Source organism: Corvus moneduloides, chromosome 8, assembly GCF_009650955.1.
Source record: "Corvus moneduloides isolate bCorMon1 chromosome 8, bCorMon1.pri, whole genome shotgun sequence".
Taxonomy (NCBI): Eukaryota; Metazoa; Chordata; class Aves; order Passeriformes; family Corvidae; genus Corvus; species Corvus moneduloides.
The window spans coordinates 4,362,843-4,386,112 of record NC_045483.1 but is presented as its reverse complement, the minus strand read 5'-3'; the positions used below and the strand labels follow the sequence as shown (position 1 = coordinate 4,386,112).

Here is a 23,270-nt window from a genome sequence, read left to right as displayed (position 1 = left end):
CAATATCTGCCTTCACTTCAAAATCCTTGCAGGATTTTAGGGAGGAGGCAGTAGTCTCTGGCAAATATCTTTTCAAAATCCATCTTGTTTTCTGAAAAAGAAGCCAAGATTAGTTTAAGGATTCAAGTTTGTTTCTGCATTAAGGCAAAACAATAGTTTTTGTACTTCAAATCTTGGCCCTGTAAGAAATCTTCACTAACAGCTCCCAGAGCTGTCCTAAAATCTTCTCAGTTTCTAGTGTGGCACTAATAAAACAAAAGGAAAACCTTGGCTTTCTTAACTTACGCTGGCAAGAGAAGAAAAACTAAGCATTTGCAAAGCTCAGCTAAAATGGGGGATGTTAAAGTGTAGTTTATGGCTTTGGCTGTTTAGGACTGTTCTATTGCACATATTTAATAGACAATGGGAACAGTACTACAGAAATATTTCAGAAAATCCTTTCATGTTTTGCTTGCAACAAATTAAGAGGTAAATATTAAAACATGTTCTCAAATTATGTTTATTTTCAGTATGGGAACTCTGGAGGACCCCTAGTAAATCTGGTAAGAGTTTCTCTAAGTTTACTTAGTGTCAAGCTTATTGATTTTTAATTTAAAAACAAAACAAAATACCCCACCCAAACCAAGAAAAAAGCAAACTCCCCCTACCAGATATGTGATTCAGAGCTTTTGATATCTGGCTGACTACACAAAATTCACATGGTTCTTACTAATCATTTGTCTGTGTTTATGCTGGCTACAGGCTACATTTGGATTTCAATGTTTAGGATGTTTATGGTTTGCACAGTTTTGAACAAGTGTAATGTGGTTTTTTTTGCTCAAGCATGTTTTACAGTGAGGTGTTTGCCATTGCTGTTTACCCTGCAGCTGGCAATTCTTTTCTTATGTGCACCGAAACTCAGTTCAGTGTTTCTAAAATGTATCTACCCTTTCATTTTGAATGACACCTAAAAAGTCCACATGTTTTCAGGATGTTAGGCTTTATTTGCCAATATTGTAGAATGGACTGAAGCAGGTTGCAAAACTGTGTGAGAGCTCTCAGGTCTCCTGGGGGTATGTGGAGTCCTCAGGAGGCATGGCACAGACTGAAACTCAGAACTACTCAGAGTTTCTGCCCTGAAGGAGATCTGGCAACTTTTTTTTGTTTCCACCCAATTCACAGCACACATTCAGTCACACTTAACCTTCACTTAAAAAAAAATTGTGGGGGATTGTTTTTATCTGGGATGAAGCAGGCAAAGAAGCTGCTGAGATTTCAGAAGAGATGACAGCAGAGATGTTTTATCCAAAGCTCTGGAGTTACATTGCCAGGAAAACTTTTGATTTTGGTGAACTGTCATTTTTCTTTACGTTATTATGTAACAGTGGCTCAGGAGCAGTCGGTGCCATACTTTATGTGGTGCTTGCTGAAGTAAACACAGATTGGCTGCAGAATATGTTGCTTATCTGCTTGAAGCATGAGAATTGCCCAGTTTTGATCTCTTCTGCAGCAAGATGAATAATCACATTGATTTTCTAAAATTCCTAAGTAGTGTTTTATCAGGAGACACAAAAAATTAAGACTTAAAAAGTTTAGAAAATTAAAGACCAGCTACAAAGTGTGAATTTGTCTTTGTGACTGCTTGGAAGAAATGATCCATTTCTTTTTGAGGTGTTCCACATTTGCTAACAATGACTTTTTTAATTTCTCTAGGATGGTGAAGTGATTGGAATTAACACATTAAAAGTTACAGCAGGCATCTCGTTTGCTATCCCATCCGATAAAATAAAGAAGTTCCTAACTGAATCCCATGACAGACAAGCTAAAGGTACTGTACTTCACTGCTTTCAAAGAGGAAAACATGAGAATAACCTCATTTAGTGGGTGGCATCATTGCCCATGGCAGGGGGTTGGAACTAGATGACCTTGAAGGACCCTTCCAACCCAAACCACTCTGTGAAAACAGTGATAAACCAGAAAGCCAACAGCCTGCGAGGCTCCTTTGGTCAGAGCGACTGATCAAGACCTGTTTTCCTTTTTGTAGGAAAAGCTGTAACCAAAAAGAAATACATTGGCATACGAATGATGTCTCTAACTCCCAGGTAAGTAAGCAAGGTGGCTCCTCACCTTTCTGAAGCATGGTCTCTGCATGCATTTGGATGAAGCTCGTGATGTGCAGAAGCGCCTGGGAGGTTTGAGGCAGCACCGTGTCTCTCTCTGTGCGGGCTGGGGACAGCTCGCAGCCAGTTCTTGCCACCTTCTCCTCTGCGTCTGCTACACGGTCGAACTCTCCTCTAGACTCTCGTATGAGCTAGTTCTTAAACAACTCCTGGCTTTTTCTTCTCCTTAATGCTTCAGAAGAGAATAGCTAGTGACTGAGACTGTCCTGGGGTTATATCCATGTTGTTGTATGTTTTCATGACTTAACATCAGCTACGTGCGTACTTCCATTTCTATAAAATTGTTTTCATTAAACAATTCACTTAACGTCAAATGAAGCTTTTGTGTGGACTTGCTTATTCATGCTCAAACTATAAGAGACTCATGAGCAGGTAACGCCATGTCCTGTAAAAGTAACCAGAGGTTTTCCCTTGTGCAGGATCCACAGGTAGAACAAAGCATTGAAACACACGGGGTTGGGGTTTTTTAGGTGTTGAGGGTTGAAGGAGGTGATTTTGTCCCTCTAATCTGCTCTGGGGAGACCCCAGCTGGAGCTCTGCATCCAGCTCTGGGGTCCCCAGCACAAAAAGGTCATGAACCTGTTGGAGCATGTCCAGAGGAGGCCACAAAGATGATCAGAGGGGTTGAGCACCTCTCCCATGAGGAAAGGCTGGGAGAATTGGGATTGTTCAGCCTGGAAAAGACAAGCTTTGGGGTGACCTAATTGTGGCTTTCCAGTACCTGAAGGGAGCCTGAAAGAAAGATGGACTATTTACAAAGGGCCTGGAGTGACAGGACAAGGGGGGATGGCTTCAAACTGACAGAGTGTGGGTTTAGATGAGATATTAGGAAAAAAATCTTCCCTGTGAGGGTGGGGAGGCCCTGGCACAGGGTGCCCAGAGAAGCTGTGGCTGCCCCTGGATGCCTGGAAGTGTCCAAGGCCAGGCTGACATGGGCTTGGAGCAGCCTGGAACAGTGGAAGGTGTTCCCTGCCCATGGCAGAGAATGAGACTGGATGGGCTTTAAGGTCCCTTGCAACCTAAACCATTCTGTGATTCTATGATCTGCTAGGTGTAAAGTTTTGAAATGTTTTAACTCTGACTCTCTGTTTCTACTGAAATTATTGCCCTTACCAGAAATAAACTTTAAAAAGCTGTATGCATGCAAGAAGTGTAATAATTCTTGAAATATGCATCTAAGGGTTAAAATGAATGCTGAAGTGCCATATCAATGTGTAAAACACCTCAGCTCGTGGTTATTAAGTGACTTCAGTAAAAAAGTGTGGGCGGGTTTTTTCCTGTCTTGACAAAATATTTTTTTTGCTATTTCTTCATTTTTCAGCAAAGCTAGAGAGCTGAAGGATCGCCATAAAGACTTCCCTGATGTTGTCTCTGGGGCCTATGTTATTGAAGTTATTCCAGAAACACCAGCTGAAGCGTAGGTTGAAGTACTTTTCTCTCAAAACCACTGCCACTGACTTGAGGGGGTAAAGATGGAGGCTGTTCTCTGCTTAACTGGCTTTCTTCATTATGCTAAATTAACAAAGTTACGGCCATCTGATTGCTATTATGTTGTCTGCTGGAAATGGGTTTGTGGTTTTAGTCTGGTCCCTGATGGGCAATTCTGTAACTGTATCAGGGTATTGCAGGGAAGCCCTGTCAGCTTTCCAGGCCCAAAGGGCAGAGATTCAGGGGGTGTGAAAGCTCCCTTTTCATTTTTCTCAGCAATTGCTTCCAAGGCATCTGTTGTACCAATGCCAGTGCTGAATAAAGACCTTTGATTATTCACACTCTCCACAGCCCTGCTGGTCACTCTGCAGGAGAGCGAGCGAGAAGCTTTGGGTCCACCTTGGGGAAGATGTGTCCACCTCAGTGTTGGCCAAACCCACCAGCTCCCCTGGCAAGCCTTGGGGCTGAAATCCTCTCTTGGCAGCAGGCACTCTTCCATGTGAGAGCTCTGTCAGCAGTCACATTACTGGGAAGAGCTTTTGGGTTTGGACAACTGATTTTTTAAATTCATATTACTCAGTATTTGCTCAGAAACTGCCCTGCTGGTTGGTACCATGTCTGGCTGAAGCCTGGCAGCTGGGCTGTGGTCACTGGCACTGGTCTGGCTGGCTTTTGCTGGAGACACTTTCCTCTAGGGGTTTGCTTGATAGGAAACCGCTCAGTAATCAAGGGCAGGAAATGGGAAACCTTATTCATTTTCTGAAACTAGTGATCATTTAAGAGAAGAGTAAATCTTTGTGGCAATGAAGAGGCTTATGTGGTACCAAAGGCATGTAGGCAGAAAGCTGCTTGGGGCAGGCATACATTACCTCTTAGGAAGACTGCAAGGATGGTTGGATGGTGTCTTTTTGGCAGTTTGGATGTAAGATAAACAGTGTTAGCTGTCTAGTGTCCTCTGTGAACTATTGCTGTGCTGTGTTTGTAGATGATTCTTGTTGGCAGTGCTGGTCAGGCAGAAGACTGGAGAGTGTCTGTAATGTGAAGGCATGTGTAGGAATGATTTGGCTGCTCCAGTGTGGGGCTGGAATTGCTGCCTTGGTGTGCAGGTCCAGTCTGAAGGTGCAGAAAAGTCATTTTAGGAGCATGGATAACAGCAGAGAGTGGGTGAAGGACTTTAGAAGGGGAGAAGAGATGTGAGGCAATGTAACCTTTGAATGTGAAGGCAGACCTAAATCAAGGTGCTCCATCCAAAGGTTGGCCTGGCAGTTAAAATGCAGCCCATGTTGGCTCTGTCCTCCTCACTTCTAGTCCCCCTGCCCAGGGGTTTCCTTCTTCTGCTGATCTCTCCAGCACATGTTGTGTAGATGTGCTGGTGGGGCACTGGAGCAGTGCTGGAGTCACCCGTCCTGGCTTTGAGTCACACGGAGAGGCTGCATGAAAAACCATGGAATGACTTCCTCCAGGAACATGTTCTGAGCCATGCCTTCTGTAGGCGACCAGATTTGTTGCAAACATTGGCCAAGGGCATCCTGCTTGCAGGAGACACTCATGTCAGGCTCCTTCTGTGGGTGGAAGAGGCCGATGAGTGGTCTGTGGTTTTGTGAAGGATTATGCTTGTGAAGGGCTGAATCATGTCTGATCTGTCTTGGTTAATTTTTCCATAACTGGGAGCCAGATCATTGTGCAAGACTGGGCAAGATGTTGTGGTCTGTGGCATCCCTCACCAGCTGTTTCTTGGTGCTGGCAGCAGCTCCAGCCAGCTCGGGGAGAGACGCGGCCCCGATTCTGCCCCGTCTTGCTTTGAGTCAGGAAGGTTCAGTTTTTGAGGTCAGAAAAAGGGATTTTGGGTGCTATGGGCAGTGCCCAGAGAGGAAGGACACACATGATTTTTGGTGACCAAGCTGGGTAGCTACATGTGTTACTCTGCTCAAGTTTAAAACATGAAGGGTATGTGAAGTGGCTGCCAGTGAGCTGCGTGTGGAGAACAGGGACTGAAATTCCTCATGTGTTAGCACACAGTGCCACTCAGGTTGCCTCTCTATGCCTCTCCCAAAAGCTTGGGAAATCTCCCCTCTAAAATGAGTGTGCCTTGTTGCAATTATTTTAGAAGACAGATATCAGCACCTAGGATCTTTATTGCAGAATTAACTGCTATTTGCAATAGTGAATTCCTTTGAAGACAGTGAAATATGGGATTCATCGAACTTGTACATCCATCAGATTCTGAGGTTTCTGCACTTTATTGTAACCTTCACTGCTTCATAAATTCTGATTGCTTTCCTCATGCCTGCCATGTCTGCACAGCTGCTGTTGGGTGGGAAATAGAAATAATCCAGCAATCTTTTTTTCTTTTTTTTTTCTAAACAATAAAACTGCAATTATAATAACACATTGCTGCTTTGTATTTTCAGTGGTGGCCTGAAGGACAACGATGTGATTATAAGCATCAATGGACAGTCGATAAGCTCAGCCAGTGATGTCAGTGACATTATTAAAAAGGACAGTACATTGCACATGGTTGTGCGCAGGGGCAACGAAGATGTTATGTTAACAATAGTTCCCGAAGAAATCGATCCCTAACCAGAAACATGAGCTGGATTTCATGTTTTCTTTTAACAGCAATGGACTGCTTATATCCTCTCTGTGCTGGTACAGGAAACGTTAGACTTCTGACCAACATTCTGCTTGTTCAGTGGATTAGTATTGGCCAACAGAGTAACTTTACTAGGTTTAAGGTGCAAAATCAGTGTAATTTCAAATACTCCAGATGATAATTTTTTTCCTTCTGTATTATGTACGCAATGTATTCTTTACTGGCTTTTACATCCCCCGCTTAACAAATCGACATTTGCTTCCCTGTGTTGAGTAGATTTCCCGTTATTTCTGCTAAGACTTAAACAAAAACAAAACCCACGCACACAGTGTGTGTTGTGGCATTCAGGTATTTATAGGGTAGCTGTGTTTTAACTGGAAATGCCATTGTAAAGGAGTAGTTTGGGAAACAAAGTTTGGTTTATAAACACAGAGGAATCCCAACCCGAATAACCTTCCGAGGATCCCATGCAGGACTTTAATACTATGATATTTTCCTAGTGTTATTAAAAGAATTCAACAGTACTTCTTGTGAGTGACTCATTTTGCTTCCCCTTGTGGAGTGGTTTACTTTGAGTGGCACATCTGCCTGGGAGGATGTCCTGCTGGTCTCCTTTTAATCATCATGAATCGCATGACTTATTTTTCAGTATGTGTCTTGTATTTGTGCTTTTGTGCATCTGTTCTCCTCAGCAAGGCTGGGTTGAATTTGTCATTTTGCTTATGCCATCCAGATGTTAATTCATTTTCCTTGTTGTTTTAATTACAGCTTCACCAATGCCTGGAATCTGTTTGCCCACTGTAGACATTGCCACATGGTGGATCACAGATCCCATACCATTCTTGTTCTGACATTAGGATGTGTGTAACCATTTAGATCTGGCCTTAAACTCTTTGAAACAGGCCTGGTTTATTCAAATCTGGAGTGCTGGTGTGTGTATGGACCTGGTTTTGACTCTAGGATATTGGGCATTCCTCTAACAGGCATTAATCCTTATATATGTGTTTATGGATGCCCTTGAAGCTTGGGGGTGGTGAGTGGGTTTGTCCTGCTGTGAAGGAGAACAATCAACCACACTTAATTACAAGGTGATTACTCGTTGGGTAAACAATAGGCTCAGCAGCCTTTTCTTTCCTCTGTTGAAACATGTATCTCAGAGAATAAATCCAAGGGCTGTAGACAAGTTTTGGTGACTGTCACTCCTAAACATGTTCTTCTTTTAGAAGAAGAGTGTTTTAGTAAACATCTCCAGCTGGGTAGCTGGCAGTTTATGATTTTTAAAGAAAGGGCTGTGTTCCATCCAATTACAGCAACAAATCCACTAGAGCTGGATTCCTGACAGTGCTCCTTCTCCTCCCAGCTGTATTTCAGTTCTGTTTCAGCCAGTTTATCCTGATTTGAGGAGCCTTTGTATCCCCAACTGCCAGTGCCTGCCCTTACTCACTTGGATCACTGTAAATTTACAGAGTGTATAACATTAATTAGTTGCAGTGCGCCTTTCAGTCCAATATTGACTCTTGACACCTCATTACCAACTTGTGCCATGGCTGTGGTAAATCACACCTGTGAAAATCTGCCAAAACACTGCAGTGCCAAACCCTGGTAGTCTGCAATCCTTTCTGGCCCCAAAGATGCAAAGAATGATCTTGCAGAAGTGTTTTGTAGCATCTTTGCACTGCAAGTTCATCATGCTGATGTTGATTAATGTTCCAGCTTCCCACTGAAGTGGTGCTCTGTTTTGCAGACCATTTGTGGCCTGGGTAGCACAGAGTGGTGACACACAGCTCTCAGCAAAAATAAGTTTGAAAATCACCCGCCTTCTCTAGTACTCCACCTAACCCAACTATCAAAAATTAAACTAAAGCCCCAAAGCCAGGAAATTGTGTTTAAACCAGAAGTTATTTTCCATCTGCCTTTTTACTTCAAAACAAGTGCTTGCACAATTTGCGGAGCTGATCGATTCTATTTGTTCCTATTGCTTGTTGTTGTGGTCTCTTAATATGCAAAGTCATTAATTTTCTTTGTGTGGGCATTAGGAAAGAGGCAAATGAAATTCTGTAAATGGTTTACCTGGGTCACTGGGATTAGTGGAATATTTGACCAGAATTCTAGCCCTGAGCTCCATCTAGTGGGATGTGAGATGCAGCCGTTCACTTGGAGAGTGGTTTTCTGATTTACCTTTCCTTAACACATAATTAATTTCTGAGCAGTGGATATCGGTAAACACATGAATATTACGTGCAAAATGTTTAGAATTTACTTTTCTGCTATCCAACCATGCAGCTACTCAGTTGGTTTCTTACAATCAAAGTATTCTCTAAATGATTTTTAAGTTTATGAAGCAAGATTACTGATGAGCAAGGACATGGAGGCAAAGTTTTTCTTTAATACAGTTGATTACCATGTATTTTTTTGATGTATTACTGGGTTATAGATCTGGAATGGTTTTTATTCTTTGTTGCTTCAGCACACAGTTCTTTCCAAAGTGCAACTGAAAATACTTTGTACTGAATAGCTTTGGCACAGTTTGTATAAATATCAGTTTCCTGGAAATTTTAAAAAGTGTTGGATGTTATATCAAGGAAATTGGACATTCTGGCTTGATTTTCAGTATTTTATAATGTCTGAAATGGAAACTGGAGTTGCTGTGTGTGATGCTGAGTAGATGGCTACGTGGGGCTACTCTTGGAGGTAGTTTTGAAGTCCAAGTTCACTTATTCCATAAGGGAAAAATCTTGAGCTATAAAAGAAATGGTCATGACTAACAATTGTCTGGTTTCTGTGGCTTAGATGCCAAGAAGTAAAATCCTGTCATTTCATTGCCAGAGGACTTTTTTTTTTTCTTTTTCCCCTCCTTACCTAGAACTATTTTGTATTCATGTTGAGGATATTTTTAAAACTACATTTTTCCAAATTATGGTGAGGGAGACATTTGGTAAAGCATGATCAGATTAAATGCAGGTTCTTATTGTATATCAGAAAAGTACTGCAGCATTAACTGTTCTGATTCTATATAATACTGATTAAAACTGCAAACGTTCAGGAGAAATAGAGGTGATGAAGGTAGAAGTCACCAATCCAGAGCAGTGAATGATGAGTGCACTGAGTATTCAGTTGTATGTGATGGCAGGTCACTGTGTGAGTCCTTTTCAGGTCCCCTCAACCCCAAAACCCCATCTCTTGTGCAAGATGCTGGCAGGGAAGTCAGAGCTGGACCCTCTGGCCCCAGGATTTCAGCCAGTTCAGCCTCTTTGTACCATTCCTCTGTAAATATGCAATAACTTGATCAGGTAAGGATTGCTGATTGCATAAAACCACTGCTAAAACCAGTGCATATGTAAATTGACTAATTGGGCAGAGAAAGTGGGGAAAGAAACTACAGAGCAGCTCACCAGTTTAATCTATCTGCATCTGCTGGGAAGTTTTCCTTCAATCTCAGGGTTTTGTTTAGTAGTCATGGTACTGCAGCATCTGTCCCCATAAACTTTCTGAGGAAGTGGGTAATAATTAGCAACTGATTAGAAGAAAAATGAGTCAGAGCTAAAGCATACGAGTCAAATTTACTTAATGTGGTAAATAATTCACTTTAGGAGCTTGGAAATACTGCATAACATGCTGGAGGAGAAAATTAAATATTTTTTCTGTTCATTCCTTTTCTGTGCAGTGTTTTTGCAGAGACCAGAGTGATCTTCAGAAAGTTTGCCATGTGGCTGTTTGAGGGAGATGGACTGTGGTAACAGCAGCATAGTGTAATCTTCCTTTCCCCTCTGAAATGGAGCTAATGGTGCAGATCACCACCCCACAGAGGAAAACACATTTGTGAGGTGTTATTGATTGAGAGAGCTGTGAGTTAGGCTGCGTCCATGCAGTGACTGTGGGATTTGCTGTGTCTGCCTGGACAACTCCTTCCTCAAAGTTCATGAAAGCTGAGAGAGAAGCAGCAGCCCTTGGACCTTACCCTAGAGCTGCAGTCCTCCAGGAAAAATGGGTGCTTTTCATAGAATCAGAGAATGACTTGAGTTGGAAGGGACCTTAAAGACCATCTAGTCCCACGGGCAGGGACACCTTCCACTATCCCAGGTTGCTCCAAGCCCCGTCCAGCCTGGCCTTGGACACTCCCAGGGACGGCAGAGCTTCTGTGGACAACCTATTTATAAGAACCTGTGGACAGGTAAGTCCACGAGAGGGCGAATTGAAGCTAAAAACTCAGCTTCATCCTCTGTGGAAGCAGGGTCTGGATGTGTCACTGTGATTTGGAGCACTTTCTGCTGGTGTGTGTGGCTGGGGTGAGGGGGTGACCTCCTGCAGGAGGAGGGGGATGCAGGGGGAAAAGCAGATGTCCTTGGAAGTCTGAATATAGTGTCTGTTCAGAAAGAAGTGCTGAAAGCTGTTCTCATAAAAGTTGATTCCAATCTTCCAAGGAACTGGGCAGTTCTGGCAAGGAAAAAGTAGATTTTGTCTGCATCTCATCTCTGGTAAGTTCCTGTGTCTGGCAAAAAGGAGAGTCGACTGTCTCATTTGGAAAACTAGGATGTTTCAGCATGCTGTGACTGTTTTAAAATTCTTTGCACTTGTAAGAAAAAGAAATCAACCCACCAAACCTGCAAATCAACCACAAACAGGCAAATATAACAGAAAAGGTGCTCTAGCTACCACTCTCGGGTGCAAAACAAACCTGTAATAAAACCCAGCTGTAATTAACAGAAGAATAAATGTACATTTCCTCACATCTCAATCAACATTTGACCTGGAGGCTGGGATCCTGAAAGGAGAGCTTCCTTTTGAAGAGGAGTTGGCAGAAGAACGCTGCATTTCACTGGTGCAGTTAGTGGGAGATGAATATTTTATTGGTGTAACAGAGGAGGGTTTACAGCCATGCAAATGTTACATAAACAGAACTGTGTAAAGGATAATGATATGCTGGAGCTATGACACTCATCTTGTTTTTACATTGCAATCTAATCTTTTCACTGTTATTTATCTCAGCTAAAGGGTTTTTATGTTTGATTAACAAAAAAGCACTCCCAAAGATAATCTAGGGCTGTGCAAAAGCTCTGCTGGGATCAGTTCCAGCTTGGGCAGTGAGTTCCTGAAGCGCTGAGGGACTCTGCAAACCTTGCCACTCCTGCAAAGGGCTTCCTCTGCTCAACTTGCTTTATTGCCTGAAGAACAGACCAATATTTCTTTTTCTTTTCAATTAAAAGCCAAAGTTCTCTGCTCAACACTGTCCCTGCCCAGGAGAAAAAGAAACAGCAAGAGCAAATCCCAACCCACAGATGTTCGTAGTGAAATTTGCTTTGTTACCCAAACACGCTGCAGCTCCACTCCTGGCACAACACCTCTGAAGACAGAGGACAATTGTCCTCAGTGATTATTTTGTTCTCTTCCTATCTCAGGTCACATTTTCTGTCCTTGTCCTCATTACTGGACTCTTTTCAGTTGGTCCAGATCCTTTTTGAGGTGCCCAGCCTGGCCACAGGGCATCCCTTGCAGTTATATGGAGAGAGCAAAGCTGCACTCTCTAGAGACTCAGAGAGACAGCCGTTCATTTATCTGTAGCTAGCATGGAGTGATGTTACATAGGATTATAGTAATTTTTTAGCTCTGGCTTCAGTCTGGGATGGTTTGAAATTGTGGCCTGAAGGTTGAAAAAGATATCATGTACTTTCTCAACTTTATCACAGAAATGCTTCAGACTTGCTTAAACAGAAGTGGTAGAAGCTTTATTGTTAAAATTGAAAGGGTTGTTTGTTTCATCTACCTCAATCCAGATGTCATCATATCCAGGCGTTGCCTTTACATAAATTAAATATAACTTTAATATGACTATAATGTGCTATCAACCACTTATTTTATGTCTTTGTAAATCCTGATATTTAGAATCAACCATTAATCATTACATTCAAATATGGTAATTGCCTTTGCAAACCCCTTGATCCAAAATGACATCCACAAATTAAATTATATTAACCGTGCTGTTATTACTAAAGCCTGAAACTTGCCCTCATTACAGGAGAAAAATTATGGCAACCTACCAAACATATGCACTTAACAAAATTATTAATATTTTGAACAAAAATGCAGTCTTTCAGAAGAGGTTAGCTTCTGGATTACAGGATGCCCACATTAAAATCTGATCTATGGCAATTCATTTCCTCAAGCCTGTTCTCTTTGCCTGCATTTCTCCTGGGCAACAAGGACTCAGAAGGGTTAATACAAGATTTCTAAGGTGAGCCCATGTCCAAGATAAATGTATTTATGTTCTCCTATGGAAGTGGGCACTGCTCAGAAAGCCAACAAGATGGACAGTCAGTGCTGAGCTTACAGGAGTCAGACAGCCTTGTATTTATAAAAACACATCATATTATGATAGGAGTTCTTTCCCTTTTCTGTTCTTTGAGCCATTCTGTGGGAGATCTTGGATGGGAACATGGAGAAAGTGCCTTGTTGTTTCAGGTTGCATTGAAATAGCTCAGCAGGGTGCTGCACAGATGGCTGGTGCACTGAGGAAGGTGGCAGGGCTGGGTGTTGGTAAGAAACAGGGTTTTCTGAAAGGATTTTGCCTCTAAGTTTTGCCTGGCACTTCATTGTTGTGATGAGCTGCCTGTATGTATTTTACAAAGTGGGGGTTGCAATTCTCACAGTCTTGCAATCTGTTTGGGATCTGCTTTAGGGCTTTTTCTGTTTCTGTATCAGATCCTTGCCAAACCTTGGCCACAGCAGGGAAATTGTGCTTCCAGGAGAGTCTGCTTCAGCAGAGAAATAGAATCGTTTTACTTGAAACAATGGCCACAGAAAATTATTTCTAGACACTGGACAGTGGCTCTGAAGAACAAGGAATGGGAAATGGCACAGAAACCTAAGGCAGAGAAAAGAACCTTGATCTGATCCCAAACCTCCTGTGGAAGGCCAGTGCAGGAGTGGGTAGCTGGAGCTGTCTCCATTGGGAGCATCAATGCCAGGCTGGAGCTGTGGCTCGTGGCTGCTCCCTCAGAGCAAGGACCTGCACTCGGCTGTGGCTGGTCAGTCACAGCTCTGGTGAGCACTTGGGTCTCTCTGAGTGGGAGATTCCCAGGGTCTAGCCTTAAATGTCTGAATTTCTGGCATTTAGTGTTGGAAGTCAGTTTTGCGTTCAAATACAACTGCAGAACTCAGTCCTGTGTCTGTCCTGGTCAAACAGCTGTTCCCCTCATGAAGAACATTTTTGTGCTTTCCTTTGTCTTTTAAATGACCTTAAGAGACCTTAGTCTCTCTCCTTTGTAATACAAATGCTCTTGGCTTTGACATTTTTTAGTCTGGCTGTGGTCTTATTAATTTTGTCAGGGTGGCAGAAGTGTTTGATACAATTACAGGTCATATTGGGAGAAGGAGGCAGAACTGCAAAGTTTATAACTAGCAGTAATCAGCCCAGCTGAATTAATGAAACCATTGTCCTAAATTCAAAACCAGGTGGGGTGGATTGTTTAGGAAGTTGGCCAAACTGTATAGGCAAAAGTATGTGTTAATAATACATAGCACTGTTTCTTTATGCAGTGGGAGAGAAACTACATAAGAAGATTGTCAATATTTGTTTGATAGTAGTGTTAAACTTTATTTAATGACAAACCAAAATATTTTAGCGTTTTGAGGGGTGAAGGAACTCATGACACGTTGTGAGCATTAACACCAACTTTGGGTCTGGAGATCTTAGCTACAAGAAAACACAAATTTTCAAGCTGTGATACCTGTCAAGAGCTTCTGGTTATCCTTACGTTTATGGTAATATTTTTACTTTTCTGTGAAATTTCATGGGATTGTGGTTTAATGGATCATTCCTCTAATTATTTTCCTTTCTGTGTTCAGGAAACAATAAATCTTTAAGACCCACCCTCCTCCTGCAAATCACAGCAGTGCATTTCTCAGCTTCTGCTGTTTGTTGGGTAATAGATCAAATTTGTTCAACAAACATAAGGCAAGATCCAAGGAAGATCCGGGATGGATGGAAGCTGAACTGCCCTTCCATATCTCTTGCAGGCAGCAGTTGCCACAAACCTTGGAGGTACTTAAATTTGGTTATCGAGACTCAGACATTTAGCAGCTGCCTAAAAGGTCTGAAATGGTGGGAGATATCAGCGAGTGCCAGATGAGGATACTTAAAATAGGAAAGCAGAAGCTGTTTTCTCTCTGAGCACGAGTGGTTCCCAGCTTAAGGGCTATTCTGTTCAGCTGAGAAATGCCCCAGGTGAGAAGGGGCCAAATCCATCAATCTCATCCCACAAAACCAACCTAAGTACTTGATTACCTGTTGGCCAGGCTGGGAGAGATCTCTGTGCTTCTACCTGTGTGGTGCCAGGCACAGAGAATTGCAGGGGAAGGAGCAGCTTTCTGCGCTTTTAAAGGTTGTTTGAAAGTGTGGAAGCCTCAGTCCTGCTCTAGGTTTCATTAATGTCTCTGTTGCAGTAGGTCTTTAGGTAACTCTTAGGTATTAAGACATCATAATGACAAGGATATTCTCAGAAATTATATTTTTCATTTATTTTTCCGTTGCCATTGACCCTTCATTTATCTTTACCAGCTGCAGGCCTAAGTGTGTTGATTTAAGGAGCGGCAACTATATGTTCCTATAAAAGAATATCTTGTGCTCTGACATGGTGTGTAAAACATTGGGATATTTGCTACCAGAAAGCAAACAGGGATCAGAGAGTTCCTGTTCTGCATGGTGTCCCCCTGGCCGTAAGGTAAAGGATTTCTGTTATCTCATGTATACATTTGGTAAATAAATCCTGTTGCACTCAAAGAGGTTGGTGTTCTTTAGTTGGGATGGGTTGGAGTCAGTGGAGGTCTGGAAGAGGGAGGAGTGTTGGAAGCAGATGAGGTACAACCAACAGGTACACAAAAGGAGGCAAGGCACAAGTTTCCTTTCATCTGCCTAGCACTTTTCCCAAATAATTCCACATCCCTTCACTTACTCAACAGCTCAACATCTCTTCCAAGGATGGGAGAACAATTCAGTAATTGCAGGGCTGGTTGCTTAATAAATCTTTCAGCTTCAATCTTTCACTGCCTCAAAGGAACTGTGTCTCAGGCTCTCAGGTTCTTCAAGCTTTAAAGAAAAGACTGGGTCAATTCCCAATGACTTTATTTGAAACCTCTTGTTATGACAGGTCCAGAACAGAAATTTTTTACACTTTAGCATTTTGGTCAAATGAAATTCTTTGCTGAATTCAGCCTGAATTTGTGTTGAGCATTTTTTCTCCCCATTTTTCAACTTTACTCCTGGCTGGAGTATGGTCACTTCTCAGGAATGCCATAGATCCTAAGTATCATAAGAACAATAAAATTATTTCCTTATGCAGCTCTTGGCTCTCACAGAGATCTGTCCCCACCCTCTCACCTGGATGCTCTCACCCATAACGCACCAGGCACGAGTTGTTTGGACAAACATTCTCTGCCCTCCTGGGAGCTGCTGGTGTGGATCTGAATGTCATTCCTCTTGGAGATGAGTGAGTCAGCAATGGAGCAGAGAGGAGTGGGCTGGGAAAGCAACAGCAAGCCAAGAGAGAGAGGGTAGAAGAGGAACGAAGAGAGGAGAACCCCACAGCCATGCAGAGGGGACTCGGTGTCTGTGTGTTTGTCTGCAGCTGAGATTTCTCTGTTGGTACCTTGCAATCAAGATCTGTAATTGGTTCTGTTCCAGCTGTGCACGTGCTCTCAGACATCCATGGTGAGGACAGCCACAGCTGTATAAGAAGGAGAAGAACAGGAGAACTGAAGAAAACCTTGCAGAGGTACAGAGGGAATCTCTAGAGGATCAGTGGAAGGGTTGTATGGCTGAGCAAAGCAGCCAGAGAGGACAGGGACAGAGCAGCACCAGCGAGCCTTCTACAGGAAAAGTCCATTTGACCCTGTTTTCTCTCCTTGCCTGATGCACCACTGTACTTAAGGAACACATTTGTGACTTAATGGCCACTGAGAAACGGGACCAAGTGCAGCAGAGGAATGGCAGGAGGCCTCTGTCAGGAGGGAACTCGTATTCCCACAGCCAGGCAGCAAGGTTGTCTCCAGGGTCAGATTAAACCATTTAATCTTCCGTGTCTCAAGCAAACATAGCTTAATCATAAATCTCGATTTCCTGATGCAAGCAAACCATTCCTGCCTTACAATTTGCTTTGGTATCACCTGTGCAAACAAAACTTTGGACAGAAGTGAGCAGATAGGGAGAGGGGACAGGGAGCAGGGAAGCTGTGTACCAAGGAGGCTATTTCAGCTTGGGGTGAGTGACTGGTGCCTGCTTTCTGGCCCTTGCCATACCCTGTCTTAGGGAAGAAGCATCACTGATGCTAAAATAGAAGTTATGGTATCAATTGAATTTGAAGGAGTTAGTGGGAGCTGACTGCTTATAACAATTTATAAAAAAGGGCGAACAACTTGCATCCTTTCTCCCATCCAAAGGACAAGCATTTCATTGCATAGTTGACTTTTAAAGCGAGTATGGATCCAAACTGAAATTAATGTTTCCACACATTCTCATCAAGTTCCAGCTCTGGTGAAATGAGCCAAGAGTCAAGAAAATCCCCCACTCCATCAGCCATCCTACCTGGTAGGAAGAAACGTATTTTTGTGCAAAAAACCATTCAGTACCAGAGCACTGTTTTGCTGCTGGCTCTTTGAATTTTTTTCTGCAATGTCAGGGTAGTGACCACTGCAAATGAAGCAAATGTAATTAAATGGAGGGGGTGGTTCAAGAGGTGCCAACTGGTGTCTTGACTACTGAGCCAGCAGCTCTGGTGCTTTGGTGTGTTCCAGCCAGCTCTGCAGCAGTCCCAGCTCAGGGCATGGCTGACCTGTATTTAACTATGAAATGCCACGCAGGAAATGAGGATTTGGGGGGAGAAAACATGAGGAACAACCCTGCAAACACCAAGGTTAGAGGAGACAGAGGAAGCAGAGCTGCTCCATGTGCCAGACCTGAATGTCCCCACAGACCACAGAGGGCCCCTGTGCTGGAGCAAGAGCACATTTCCTGAATGAGCTGTGGCCATGGAGAGCTGATGCTGGACTATCCTGGAGGATATTCCATTGGTTTATGCTGAAGGACTGCAGCCCATGGGAAGGACCCACAACGGAGCATGAGAAAAGGATGAGGACAGAGCAGCAGTGACAAACTGCCATGGACTGACCACATTCCCCCTGTGCCACTCAGGGCAGGGGAAGGTATGGCAATGGGAGCCTGGCAGAAGAGGGAGTGGGAAGGTGTTGTGTAAGTTCTCTGTGTTTCTCACTATCCAAGTCTATTGTAATTGGCAATCAATTTATTTTTCTGTAAACGGAATCTGTTTTCCATGTGGCGATAAGGGATTTCCTTGTCCTTATCTCAGCCATGAACTTCTTCACCTTTTTTTCTCTTCCTGTCCTGTTGAGGAGGGGGAATGAGAGAGGGGCTGGGTGGGTGTCTTGCAGCCAGCCAAGTGCAGTCCACCTCACTTCATTTTTATCTGAGGAACTGAGATGTTGGGCTCCACGCAGAGAATGCCAGTCCTGGACTGGGATAGCCATGCAGTGGAGATGGCCACTGGGATCTGTGTAGACCAGTCACCCTGAGCTCAGGGCTGTCTCACATGTTCTCTTTCTGTGTTCTAATATTATCAATTGTCATTGAGTTTCGAGTGGGTATTGTCTGGTTTTATTTTTCTTTTATCTCTGCAGGCATGCAACAGTGGCCCCAAAGTGTTTACCAAGCCACATCCCTTACTTCCTCCAGTCCCTCCAAATGACCACTTCCTCCATCTGCCTTGCAAAACCCTGAGAATAAAAGCATCCCTGTGTTTAGAGAGTCAACGGACTCTTTGCATGTTTAACAAACGAATGCTTTCATTCCCCCTTCTCCCTCCCCATTCTCACAATGGAGTTTGTGCTTCCTTTCTCCTTTTGATCTTCTTCTGGCTCTCCTGTGCTGTGTGAGGTTGACTTTGGTCATTGGTTGTCCAGGACTATTGCATTGCATGGTTCATGAGGCACAAGAAACCTGTTCCTGAGCTACTGAGAAGTAGTATGTTTGCCAATCAGTAATAAATCCAAAACTGAGAGCAGGAACAATTAGCATTTCAAATTTCCATCTACTGGAAGTTTTTGCACGTTCTCTCTAGAAAAGAAAATGCAGAATTCTGAGTTAAATAGCTAAGACCCTGAGACATTTTGAAGATTGATTGAACTTTGAAGATAACCCTGCTTTGAATGGAGGCTTGGACCAGGGGCCCTTCCAGCCTAAATATTTCTGTGATTCTGAGGTTTTATATACTGTTCAAACATTGCCAAATTTGCTGTGCAAATGTGGGTTCTTTGATGAGAACTGGGATCCACTGAAACTTCATCATGACCTGAGATAATTTCTCTCCATAAAAATCCATTGTAAGTTCCATTGGATGCCATTATTTATCTATTAGCTGAAATATGTCGTAAATCCCAGGGGGACAACTGTGTCAAGAGATTGTAAAGTTTTTAAGAGCCCCAAAAATAGAGAATTTGGGATGAATTTTCCCTCATTTTCTATACTTGCCCCTACATCCAAACTTAGAACCCTTGTTCTCCGGGAAGGTTTTGTGCAGTTTAAAAATGATCAGTGTATGACCACAGAAGCTTGGCTTGAGTTTGTGTCAAAAGCCAAAAGATTACTTTTGATGAACTTGCAGAGCTTAAACATCCTGAATCTTGCTGCCCTGGTGGGGAGGGAGCACACCAAGGGATGAACAGGGGGAGAACAGAAAAAGATGAATGTACTCACTTTTACTGCACGTTTTTGTGACGTATATTAGGACAGAAGACAAAGGGTTTCCATAAGCCCTTGGTTTGTTTCCCACTGTAGTCCTACCCTTCCACACGTCCAGTCACATTTTGCAAAAGAAAGGCACATTTTGCACCAGTCTAAAAAGCTACTTTGGCTCAGATACAGCTCAAGCCCAAGAAAGGGACAAATTACTTAAGTGACAGCAACAGAACTCCACAGCCAAAGAGGGATGAGATGGAAAAATGGGAGCTACTGCAACCACTTTTGATCTCTGCTTTCCCTGGATCAAAGCCAGGTGTTGTCTTCTTGTAGAACGAGGAAGCTGTAAATGTTGGTTAGCAAAACAAACACGTGGCCATGGAAATCAGAGAAGTGAGAGCAGTGGGGAACGTGGTATTGAGCTACAGAAAAGACAGATTGGGCTGCTGAGCTGCACCCTTTGGCATGTCTGCCTATAAATTCTGGTGTTCTCCTGCATCAGGAGCTCCAAGGAGATGGCTGCCACCAGGATCTTGTCTTGGGTGGTGATGATAAGTCTTCACATCCAGGTGGATGCAGGTAAAGAGCCTCATTTCTGATCACCTTTGTAGATGTATTTCACCTTGGGCTAATGTTGAGATTTAATGGATAAAAGAGGATTTACCAGCATGGCTCAGCTCTTTTGAAAACCATAAGCAGGTCAAACCTATGAGCTGAGCAAATCAATGTTATCAAAACTGCTTAATGAATTTAATTTTTTCCCGTCATTTTTCGTAAAGAGCCTAGTAAACGAAATTAAAATTATTATACTGCAAAGCCAATGATAACATTTTCCAATCCTTTATATCGGGGTAATGGATTTAAAGACTAATAAGTGTTTTCTGGACTAATTATATGTTTATTTTAAAGAGGGTGAGGTGTACTTGAACCATGGGGTTTATATCTGATTAGGTACATTTATACATCTAACACTTTTGTGTTTAACAACAGAGTGCCCTAGATAAAACAACTATGGCACATATCCCTCTTCCTATTATTATTATAATTATTAGACTATAATAGAAATTGCTCTATTTTTTTATTATTCTAATTTCCTGTGGGCTAATTGCCTAGTGTAATTTGATTTGGTTGCAGAGTCCGTGATCTGCCTAGTCACTTTCATCCCTTACAAATACAGTCCAAATTCCATCCAATACAAATATTGGTGGGTCTGATGGGAGGGGGGATGCTTCAAACAGGGTGAAATAGGCTTTTTGTGTTCAAAAAGCACCTTCCCCCTTCTCCAGGTGAGGCTTCCCTGACTGAGCAGGGTGTCAGCCTGGTGCTGGGAGAGGCAAGACCTTTCTTTTTAAGCAGGTGCTGTTGCATCCCCTATGCAAGGATGGAAAAAGACCAAAGGTGTTGCCACAGCTGCTGTCTTTCCACCCCTTTCTCTTTCAGGTGTAAAGTTCTGGAGTGGACTTGACTTGAGCTAATGAACCAAAAGCAAAACTCTGCTTTCCCTTTCCATGCTCCCACAAACCCCCTCACACACAGCAGAAAGGAATAACATTCAGGGCTGTTTCCAGCTCAGGTTTTTAATGCCCTCATCACCTGCTCTCTCCATAAATATTTGAGGTGCAATTAGTGATACTGGAAACTAAGCTGGGATGTTGATGTTCAGCTGGAAAATACTGAGTTACTGTTTACCCCTTTCATTACCATCCAGCTAATTTAGATTTAGAGCCTTGCATGTGTGAGGAGCAGCGTGGTGGGATATGTTGGAAAGTTTCCTAATACCTGAATAAATGACACACATCCCTGTTAGGATCCCTTCAAATACATGGGCTGTGAGTTTGAGAGCCAGTGTTACAGGTCTTATCAAACATGTTATTAGTGAGGGTGTATTCCCACCTCTCAGGCTGTCTACAGAGCAGGATTTCTATCCCCAACAGCAGCTGGAGTTAATCCACCCTTGTAAATCAGCAGACATCCCTTGGCCAGTTCCACCAGGGGATTCTGTGCATGCAAACTTCCCATCCTCATTACTTAATTCATGTAATATTCCTTCAACTTTTTTTTTTTGTCATTGTTTTTGTTTGTGTTGACACTGGCTGCAGCTTGGATAACAGCAGATTCTGCAACAAGAATTCCTCTAGCAACAGGTAATTTTAAAGTTATATAAAAATGTACATCATTCATAGAGTTGGCTTTGCTAAATATTCTCTCCAGGCTGATGCTTGCATTTGAAAACTCTTCTAGTCCAGTGGTAGCCAACCTACCAGTATGGTCAGTGTCCTTCAGACTGGGCTCCCGAATGCTGAATGCGCCCATATAGAATTCATATGGCAGCAATGCATCCACTTGAAACACAGCATATAATTGAATATTTGTTACTCCTCTCACAGAAAGAATGAGAGTCATCACTGCAATGAGGAGCTTAATTAAATCGCTGCTTGGGTTAAAACCTTGGGATAATAAAGCCATGTTAAAAGTGGAGGCTGTATAAATGCAGCAGCTTCTGAGTATCTCTGAAAGCCCAGAGCAAAGTTGTCCACAGTTTGAACAGACAAATTTTGGCTGAATACAGGTTTGTAGATTGCTTTCCAGTGACCTACACAGGGACAGAGCAGGACTCTCATGAAATGCCGTTATTAATTCTGGTTATAGCTTTGGTGCTGTCTCCTGATCACAAAAACACCGGGAAAGAGATCACCTTTCTCCGTGTGCCAGAGCCCTGTCCTGAGGGACACCTTTGATCTCTTAGTGCCACCTGGAGGCTTTCCATCAGCCCTAGCAGGGAAAACCCTTCTTTGAGCCAGTTACTGACATCAGCTGCGGTTAGCAGCGTGGTAGTGATAGAAGCAGTGGTGTTGGAAGTGGAAGGGAAGGAGAGGTAGCTTAGATGAGGAGGGAATGTGAGCAGAACCTGGGACGGGGAGCTTTTGGAGACCACCTTTTTGCCTGCAGCTGTGCCTAATGAAAATAATGAGATGTGCAGCCTCCCTTGTCCCTGGCCTTGCTCTGATCACCTCCCAGATACTTTATATCATCTTCATTTCTGTCGAGGTTTTCATTGTTCTTGGTTTGGAGAAAGGGAGAAAGAGGCAGTTTTTTGCAGCCTATTCTCATATCAGCAGTAGAACCATCAACTCCTGATCAGGTCAGGTGAAACCAACAGATAGAATCAAACAATTGTTCCAGCTGGAAAAGACTTTTAAGATCATGGAGTTCAACCATTAACCCAGTAGTCCCACACGTTCACATGTCTACATGTGACACATTTATATGTCTTTTAAATCCCTTCAGGGATGGTGACTCCACCAGTGCCCTGGGCAGCCTATTCTTTCCAGGAAGGAATTTCCCCTTATCTCCAGTCGGACTTGAGGCTATGTCCTATCACTTGTTACTTGGGAGGAGGGTCACCCACCTGGCCACAACCTCCTTTCAGAGTAGCTGTAGGGAGCAATAAGGTCCCCCCCAGCCTTTTCTTGGGGCCCCACCAGCTCCCTTGACTGAATCCCATCCAGCCCCACAGATTTGTGAATATCTAAGTAGTGTAGCAGGTCACTGACTGCTTCCCATTGGGCTACTGAGGCTTCATTCTGCTCCCCGTCCCTGTCTTGCAGCTCAGGGGGCTTGGTAACCTGAGAAAACAGGTCTCACTTCAAGGGCACTTGGCACTCCCTGGGCCAGTTGCAGTTTTTAGTGGGTTCACAAAGAGTTTTGATGGTTAATGGAAGAAAAAACTGCTGACATTTACTAAAATACACAGAAATGTGCTGGATCTGAAGTTTGTTGGCTACAAGTTGCTGGAGACTGAAACAGGGTTTGAGGAAGTTTCATGTTAAATTTGCTTTGTTGACCTTCACATATGCTATCACATTTTTTTCTTCTCTAGAAACAACAAGTCTCCCAGCAACGACTTACCCCACAACTTGTAAGTAGAATAGATCAGATTATTACATTATATAATATGGTTTTGTTGTAGTATTTATTCTTGGGAACAAATTAGTATAATTTAAAAGCTCATGTTTTCCTTAGGGTGGGGCCAGGGATGTACATGAGAAGTAAATTATCTGGGAGGCAGGAATTTGGGGATGGCTCTGCCCTCCAGCAACCAGTCTCCTTGCTAGAAAGAAAAAGATCTTCTGTCACCTGTGCCCTCCACTGGGAGCTTGACTCACTGGGGAAAGGGTAGAGAGCACTGACAGCTCCCAAAGAATTTATCCTAATTCTCTTGCTCTCTCTGTTTTTTTTCCTGCTTCTTCTTCTCCACAGTTCCAATCATAGCTGATGGTGAGTCTGTCTGCCAGGGTTCTAGTCATGGCTTGGGCACGGGGACGGGATGTGCCTGCCCCTGCTACCC

General features: G+C 43.1%; 1 protein-coding gene across 1 annotated transcript in view; it reads left to right on the top strand.

The window, feature by feature from the left end:
* The window catches only part of HTRA1 (HtrA serine peptidase 1), a 31,651-nt gene extending 24,947 nt beyond the window's left edge, over window positions 1–6,704 (top strand). Inside the window, exons 5-9 of the mRNA XM_032116197.1 lie at window positions 510–542; window positions 1,693–1,807; window positions 2,024–2,081; window positions 3,481–3,576; window positions 5,999–6,704. Coding sequence (XP_031972088.1) covers window positions 510–542; window positions 1,693–1,807; window positions 2,024–2,081; window positions 3,481–3,576; window positions 5,999–6,167 — 471 coding nt within the window. The 3' untranslated portion in view covers window positions 6,168–6,704. The remainder of the gene's footprint in view (window positions 1–509; window positions 543–1,692; window positions 1,808–2,023; window positions 2,082–3,480; window positions 3,577–5,998) is intronic.
* The last annotated feature ends 16,566 nt before the right edge of the window (window positions 6,705–23,270 follow it).